This window comes from Cydia strobilella, chromosome 16 (assembly GCF_947568885.1).
Source record: "Cydia strobilella chromosome 16, ilCydStro3.1, whole genome shotgun sequence".
Taxonomy (NCBI): Eukaryota; Metazoa; Arthropoda; class Insecta; order Lepidoptera; family Tortricidae; genus Cydia; species Cydia strobilella.
In genome coordinates, this window is record NC_086056.1 from 16,145,241 (window position 1) to 16,154,165 (window position 8,925).

General features: G+C 40.0%; 1 protein-coding gene across 1 annotated transcript; it reads left to right on the plus strand.

The window, feature by feature from the left end:
• Positions 1-199: 199 nt before the first annotated feature.
• Positions 200-5,650, plus strand: LOC134748179 (putative inactive tyrosine-protein kinase Wsck). Its single transcript, XM_063682891.1, has one exon. The coding sequence runs from the start codon at positions 424-426 to the stop codon at positions 2,611-2,613; it is 2,190 nt and encodes a 729-aa protein (XP_063538961.1). The 5' UTR covers positions 200-423; the 3' UTR covers positions 2,614-5,650.
• Positions 5,651-8,925: the final 3,275 nt, after the last annotated feature.

Consider the following 8,925-nt stretch of genomic DNA (forward strand, 5'->3'; position numbering starts at 1 on the left):
TTTTTAGCTGTAGTAAAAAAATATTTAATGCACGAAAGGACTCGTATAATATCTTTTCAAAAGATTCTTCTGTGTAAAAAATCTTTTCCGATTATCGAATGAATGAGTATGAAAATGATGTTTTCCAGTTCGAGCAAAACGCAACGAACCGAAACATTCGTCTGATTCGTCATTCGTTAACGGAACCGGAACCGAACGCACGTTCAGTCAACCGTTCTGGCTGGCCGTTTTATAGTATTTCTTTATTGACCAAACAAATAAAGTTTCACAGTGAACTGTATAAGAAGTTGTGTGTGGATGTACTAATTTATGAGGTACTATGTTTATTCACTTTAGTGTGGGCTACGAATTATGATAATGACTTGGTAACGAGCGTTAAGTTTTACGTCAAATTAACCTATGACTCAATACCGAGAATAAACAATGAAAACTCGGTGCGTCGGGTGGCTTTGTATACTAGTCGTCGTGTTGTGGTTGCGCGTCGGCGTGAGCGACCGCGGCGACTACATCGGCTGCTACCGGCTGAAGGTGGACGACATCCTCAACACGCACACCGGGCAGTCCGTAGACGTGTGCCTGTCTGCATGCGAGCAGGTCTACTACAAATACGCGCTCATCGGCAACGAGTCCACGTGCTACTGCAGCAACTTCCCCGGCACCTTTAAGCTCCCGTTAGACTCTTGTGACTCGCCGTGCCCTAAAAACGAGACTCAGAAATGCGGGGGTGTTAATGCTGCGAGCGTATACGATACCGAGGTGGTCGCGCCCGGCCCGCCGGAGCCCGTCAACGTCACCCGAGTCACCGAGACCACTGTTAGAATAACTTGGAAACAGCCTGATGCTCATTCTGATATTACAGGGTATGTCATAAAAGCTGATGTTGTGACAACATATGCTGAAAATCCTTCCAGCTCTCCAGAATGGAGGGTGCCTAACAATACATTCAGTTTGGAACTACCTAACTTATATCCCGGCTCGAGCTACATTATCAGTGTGGCAGGAGTAAATGATGATGACGAGGGCCCTCCAGCTACAACTAGAGCAGAAACTATAATTGGAACACCTGATCCAAGTCCCCCTGATATAATAGTTAAAGAAAGAAGAGGTGACCAGATGTTGGTGCATATCCCTGAAGCTAAAAATGTAAACGGGCCAGTCTCCATGTACAGAGTGGTTGTGTCTATTGAACTATACCAGCAGGGGTTCCTTGTTGATAACCTCGGCAACTACTCCTATGCCCAGAGCATGGACCTGCCTTACTACATCACGGCGGAGTTAGACCCTGATGACATTAAAGCTGATTTTATTATAGGAGATGGACATACTTACAATGGCTTTCAGAATGTCCCATTGCTATTGGTCAGTGATATTGATGTATCTCTCGGCATAGTAAGTGAGAAAAATAATGTCAGAAAAATTAGGTATGCTGAGTCTACCAAGAAAATAATACTGAATATAAATGAGCCAGAAGATGTCAACCCGATGGTAGTTGCCTTAGGGGCCGGTATTGCTATCGGGGTAGTTCTTTTGCTAATCGGAGTAGGTATGATCATAGTTTTAAGAAAAAGAATTCATTTGGTTCGAATGCAGAGAGGTTCCCAGTCAATGCCGCTTAGTCTCAGTGAGCCTTGTGTTGAAATAGAAAACTCTGGCTTTTTACAAGATGAGGTTGAGAAAATAGACTACTATGGAAACTTAAAAAGAAAATTATGGAACATACCAAGGAATCTCATTGATATAGATATTTCTTGTGTTGTTGGTTTGGGGAGCTATGGGAAGTTCACTAAGGCTAAAGTCCAACAGCACGGAGGACAGACCTCGGGGCTGGTGCAGGTCATCAGTGACAGGGAAATGGAGAAGCCTGACAAGAGGCTTATGCTACAGGAGCTGGACCTCCTGATCAAGACTAGTGAACATGAAAATGTTATCTCCCTTATTGGCATTAGTGAAACTAACACAACACTATTTGTTGTACTTCAAGACAGTAAATACACTTTGAAGGAGATGCTTTTACAAAGCAGACAGAGGGATTTGCAGAACAATAAATTCTGCCTCATCACTGAGAATAAACTGCTTCAGCTTTGTGCTGATATTGCAGCAGGGATGGAGTACCTCCACAGCAAGTCGGTGACGCACAAACGACTAAGCTGTCGCAATATTGTTATCAGCGAATCCGGAGCCGCGAAAGTGTCTGGCTTTGGTTTATCGCACATCAGGCCACTACATGAAACCCCAGACTACATTCGATGGACAGCGTGCGAGATGTTACGACAGACGAGATTTAACCCTAAAGCAGATGTGTGGTCGTTTGGATGCCTTATGTGGGAAGCGCTAACGTTAGGCGCGACGCCATACGCAAGCACGCCGAATAAGGACGTGGCTCCTCGAGTGTTGCGCGGCATGCGCGCGAGCCAGCCGTCGTACGTCGGCGACGAACTGTTCCACTTGTGCCTGCAGTGCTGGCAGGTGGACCCGGATGAGCGGCCCACCTTCTCGACGCTGCTTGACGAGCTCCTGCCGCTCTCAGAGGCCGCCGGAACTCGTAGTCTTAGCTTCACACACTATAACGGATTCGAATACGAACCGCACGTGCCACAGTACGAAATCGCTTAGAATGTCTGCAGTAATCACAACAACGCTTACCAGCACTGTGGGCTGAAATTCGGCTCTCATTGACATAGAAACCAGTTGTTATTTTTAATTTTTTTTAATTAAATTCAGAGGTTAGCATAACAATGTTCGTAAAAACCCATTTCAATCAAAAAAAATCTATAAAATGTTAATTCCGGTTTTTGCATTTTCAGCCCACAGTGCAGCAAACCAGTTTAAAGTCTGATCTCTGATTAGTTGTTATGAGTCTCGACGTCAAAGTATTATAGTATAGGTATATACCCTAATTCACACTAACTTGTACTAATTACGCGGAAAATTTGGTTGTAATATCTTGGACATTTTATTTGCGCTCTATGGTACTAAATACAACAAAATTTTCGCCGTAATTAGTACGAGTGTGAACTAGGATATCATTGTCATATGTATGCATTAGATAGCTGTTGTGAAAAGAATCATATTAGATTCTCAAATTGTAGGACAATATTTATGTAGGCGACTAACTTTGTATCCAAAGATTAAGACAGCTTTAGACAGCCTCTTCACTACTGTCTAATGTCTATTATTTCTGTAATAAAAGTGACCTAGTATCATTTTTACTGAGTAATTTGAGAGGAACAGTATGGCAACTGTATTCTTATTCTTATATGACATGAGAATGTATTTTAGTTACCTTTAAGCTTAGATTAAGGGGATCCCATGCCCCAATGACCTTCGATCTGAATCCCTTATTTTTCTTATGTTTTTTGTAGCTTATCATATTAACAGCAACGGCTTTAAGTGATATGGTATCCCCTATTTACTTCAAAGTTCATTGTTTTCGAGATATTTGGCAGTTATAAGTTAAACAATTGTGGGCCAAAAAACTGGTCTTTTCTGGCCATAATTTTTGTGTTAATGAGTTTAAAATTAAAACCTTAGACAAATTTTTAGAGACGTCAATGACGACCCCAATTTCGTATATGTTAGATCTTTCGCAGCATTCGAGATACGAAAAAAGTGTTTTTTTAGACAATGTTAAAAAAACATAAATAAGTAAGTATTCATTCCTTTAAAAATCCTGTAGACAAAAATGGAGATAAAAGATTGAAGAACCGATAGCCATTTGTCTTATAATTCTATCTGTAGTGCAAAAGTAAAAAATACGATTTAAAACTTGTCAAAAATCGATGAAAACCTCGGGTAGCCCCTTAAGTAACTCATTACCACAATGTAAAAACCTTACATTATAGTTAAGTACTACCTTATAGGTGCAAAAAAGAATACATATTTATGATAATGATTATCGCGACTCTCGCAGGAAGTCTTTTTTTTGATGAGGATAAAATATCACACGATTTATTTACCTCAAGAATCTCGTGAAAACTCAATAACATACTTAATTTTGCTCTCAATTGGTTTATTAAAATTCTAACATGTATTATAAAGTGTACTCAAAAAATGGCCTATAATTGTAAGTTATGCATATGTATTTAGTTTTAACAAAAAATAAGTGCATTCCCGTTGCTAGGGAGGTTTTGGGATTATACTGAGCAACTTTTACTATGGAACCAATCACAAAATCGCGAAAAAAAAATTACCCTCCTATAGAAAATGGACCGGCCAAAATGTATGAAACAGCCAATTTTTTTTCCGCGATTTCGGGTTTGGTCCCATAGTAAAAGTTGCTCAGTATAATCCCAAAACCTCCCTGGCAACGGGAATGCACTTATTTCTATAGTAACAATGGCGTGTTACGATACATTTGGTCACTTTGGCCTTCACTATCTATTTGATTCTGGCTGTACATCTGTAGTACGGGCAGGTTTCGCACCTCGACAACTGTATTGCGTGAAGCTGTACATCTGAGGGGCTACCGCGAAAACTGAAATTCGCAAACGGCGGGGATCTTTCTCTTTTACTCTAATGAAGGCGTAATAAGAGTGACAGGGAAAAATGTCCACAATTTGCGAACTTCGATTTTCGCGGTTATAGCCCAGTACCTTTTCTTTTCAATTTCGTATGTGGACACAATTTGGCGACTGTTGTCGATAGATCAGTGTAAAAGCGATAGGGGTCTATTTATAGCCATTTTAGGCACTGGTTTGTCAATATCAATAATCATTGTATTTGGTCGCGTGATATCTACGCTCTGAAATTAGACCCACGCAATGAATCAAACAATATTTAACGTTTTTCTATCCGAGTAAAATATATTGTGTGACAGAAAAGGTACATTCGTGCGGTGGTTCTTATGTCGCACTAAACGTAAACGTCCTTTTCCTAAGAACGACACATTTATGTACTTATATATAATGTATATGTAGATTGTAGACATAGTCGAATGAAATAAGTTGTTAAGTATTTTTTGTGCAATGATTGTGTACAGCATGTATTTACTTAATTTACTACTATGTACTAGTATTATCTAACAAAAAGGTACCCATATGAATGTAGGTATTATTAGCACTGTAATAATTACTGTACTTAGCTTAAGGTTGTGTATTTATTTACATCATTATTTGTATATAATGCTCGTACGTTTTTATCTTATACCAGAGAGAATAGACAGAATAGTAAATAAAAAAGACTGCCAATCTCCATAAAAAGTAGAGTTCTTTAGTATTGTTATAGATGGCATCACATTGATGAGGTCACCATATTCTATTTTGGCGCTTTGACCTCTCTAATATAATGCCATCTAACTAGATGGTTAAGGTGTCAATGGTGTCGTACAAATTGTCGGATACCATAAGTGGTGCCATCTACAATAATGACGAGGAATGAAACTATGCAGGCTTAGCACAGGAGCACCATGACAGTATCTCGCCCACGAGATAGACTACTCGTCCCTCTCTAACTAATACAATAAGCAGTTAGGTAGTAAAAGAGCTTCTGTGCTAGACCTAATGGACGAAATTGGTCTATTATATTATGTATTTACTTTTCTTATGTTTACATTCCATCCATTGTTGAATTTTAGATCTCAATTTTATTGTTTTACTCTTCTCGATGACAGCTTAGCTCAAGAGCACTAAGCAATACGGCACATATTTTTTACTTTTTTTTTAAATATACACTTTATTAAATGCGTAATTTATTAATAACTTCAGTAGTTTCTTTTTTTTCCTATCATACTAAAGATCTCAAAATGGTTAGCCATGGCTTGGTTTCATATCATTTTTCACGGCACCAGCTCGTAAAGGATTTGTATATTGTTTTATAGATAATATTTTCCTCGCATTGGAGTGGTGAAAATTTTTGCGTTTTACTCGGTAGCAAAGTTTGTTTAACTACCGCAACGCTAAAGATTCCACTATTCGAACCTCGTGGTTCAATTTTGGAATCTTCGCTGGCTCGGGTATCAATTTGTTCTCCGGGTGTTGTTTAACTCCTTGTGCTGCACAAGGACTTACCCAACAACAACAACTTACCCCCCTTGTAAAACATAACTAATGACAGTTGACTTCTCTTAAGGAAATCGATAGATGCTGGCGTTGTGTTATAAAAATTATACACTGATGTCAAGAATACCTACAATCAAAGATAATATAGTGTATAGAGAATTACTGACATGGTAAATTATGTAGCCACCGTACATTAAATGCCATCTGTCGACAAGATTAAAAGTTTTAGAACGCCATTTGACTTTGATCCTTATTATTTCACTGATGTAAGTATTAAATTAGTTAAATATCAAAAAGTAACGCCATCTACTCGACAGTAGGCCAAAGGTATGGCGCAATCGCTCAGAAAGATTGTACCATACATTTGGCCTAGTGTCGAGTAGATGGCGTTACTTTTTGATATTCAACAATTTAACAAATATAATATCAGTGAAAGAATAAGGATCAAAGTCCAATGGCGTTCTAACAGTTTTAATCTTCTGTCGAAAGATGGCAGTAAACGTACTGTGGAAGTTAGAATCTTGAGCGTAGCGAGGGACTCTAAAACACGAGATGTGAAATAACTTTGCTCTCGTGTTGCTCATATAATTTTTCACCTCAGTAGTGAGAACATATTAAAGGTTAAAGTGTATTTCGAATTACACAGAATAATACAGAAAAAAAAATGAATTTGTAATAGAAGTATGAAGTGGCAGTTTATGGCCTTCACTAAATTAAAAAGCTACTATGTTTCACTCCGGAGTGAGGAAAGTCGCACTAACAGCAGCACTGACCATCGGTGGACCTTCTTTGCCTTTATAGGGCCCTCCACACTCATGCACGAATCACGGCGCGAAGCCGCGAACGTAAGTGTGGCGTCGATTTCGCAGATTGTTCACGCCTAGTTCCCCGTTTCTTGTCGGTTTTTTAGCCCGCGTCAAAGTAGGCGCGAAGCGCGAACTGGCAAGACTCCACATTACATACTATTTTGACTCATATGTGGCAAGATAAATAATAATTATATAATATAAAGCGGCTATATTTTACGGTTTTACAACAATGCTGATGCTTTTCCGCCATCTTGGCGAGAACCAAACTGCGAAATTGCCGTGAAGTTTGCGAGTGTGGAGTCATAGGCCAACGTCGCGACATGTTCTCTCCGCGAAGTCGCGCCGCGATTCACGCGCATAGTCTGGAGGGGCCTTATGGTTTATAAATTGTACGATTAGGTACTACCACAATAATACCAATACAGCGCTAAACAACATATGCAACTACCGAAATAACGCCTCGAGTTGAAATACTTACAGGAATCCTCTACCGCGGACATCGATGTTTCTTCTAGCTCCATCTCTATCGCTTTATTAAAATCTATTAGAGAGGGTTATTCCGACTAGTTACCACCAAGGTTACTACTGGGAATTTTTTTCCCACCTTTTACCAATGGTGGTAAAAGGCGAAAATAAATATTCCCAGGAACCACCAAACAGTTCCATAATTACCACCACTACAGAGTACCAATATAGAGGCTTTTGATAAACAGCCTCTATATTTATTAAGTGAACAAAAAAAGTATGTGCGTGTAATCTTTACGCGCGATTGAAGTAAAACTTCTTTGACGATGACGTTTATCGCTATGTTGGCACTGACGTGTGTGACTTATTGATAAATCTACTGAATTTCCTAGTCCTCACGACACAGGCTTGCCCTAGTGTGAGGGCTACTGCTAACCAAATTGTCATGTTTGTAAGTGAAACCAATTGTTTTATCCTATATTTCATCTATGCCTGGTAACGAAATAAATTTTTGTATTTGTGTCCTATTGTGCGTGTGTCACTACTGAGCGTTACTTCCGTCAGAAAAATTTGAGTTACCCTCTAGTCGCGCCCAAAGATTTACATCAAAAATATTTTTACCAGTGGTAAAAGGGAAAAAATTCCCAGTAGTTAGCACTAGTAACAAATGGAACTGGTATTCGTGGTAGGCCCCTTACTTGCGTACGCGCAGCCTTGACAGCCGCCTGAGTCGCCACACCCGCAAAGGCGTAGTGTCTGCTAACAAATGTAACAATGCTCTGGGCGTCGGGTCCCACGGTAAAGCACCTATATTACCTTGGCCGTCACCTATGATTATGTGCACACGTGTATATAGGTACACTATTTCTCATCTAGCCTGCCTCTACTCTCCCTGTACAAAGAGTGCGGTGACGATGGTCCTTCGAACCGGATTATCGGACTGAGTGTTTTTGGCAGGGACCGGACAACCCTTTCCGCGATAAAACCCTTTCAATGGGCGACACTTAAACACGGCTAACACATTGAAAGACTTTCCCTTTTGAACTGCAAGCCCATTCATACCCTTACCTTTGACTAACCCTTACCGAAAAGATAACCAAAAATAAGGCTAGCTCTTAATAAGGGTTACCCTTATCTTTAAGCGCTTTTTATAAAGGTTTCCCTTTGAGTGAAAGAGACTGGATTAGTATATATCTACGGTAGTGTATGGAAAGGAAAGAAAATACGTGCCTAGTCAAAGAACGCCGCCGTCGCCGCCGACGATCGCTCGGATTCGAAGTAATGTGTGCTTTATGAACAAGGTAGACGACTTAAATTAGCACGCTTATATGGTAAAAGGGAAGCCCTTTATAAGGCTAACCCTTATAAGCAATATGCAAGGTGTTGGTGAGCGGATGATAAGGGTTTTGTAAGGGTATTTGGGCTACCGATTACTCAAATGTGGTAGCTTTATATAAGGGTTTCTAAAACCAAAACAAAGGGTTTCGTCTGGCAAAGGGTATGGTGAGTTAAGCCTTATGCAATACCCTTATAAAACCCCGATAAGGGATAGCGGGCCGGTCCCTGGTTTTTGGTCACAAAAAAGCTTATGTGTAATATATCGCTTAGTTCTGGCCTGGTGCTTACATGGGTATCCGATCCGGAACAGGGCTATA

Coding starts and splice junctions, on each gene's coding strand:
- LOC134748179 (XM_063682891.1), top strand. CDS start 424: ATGAAAACTCGGTGCGTCGGGTGGCTTTGTATACTAGTCGTCGTGTTG.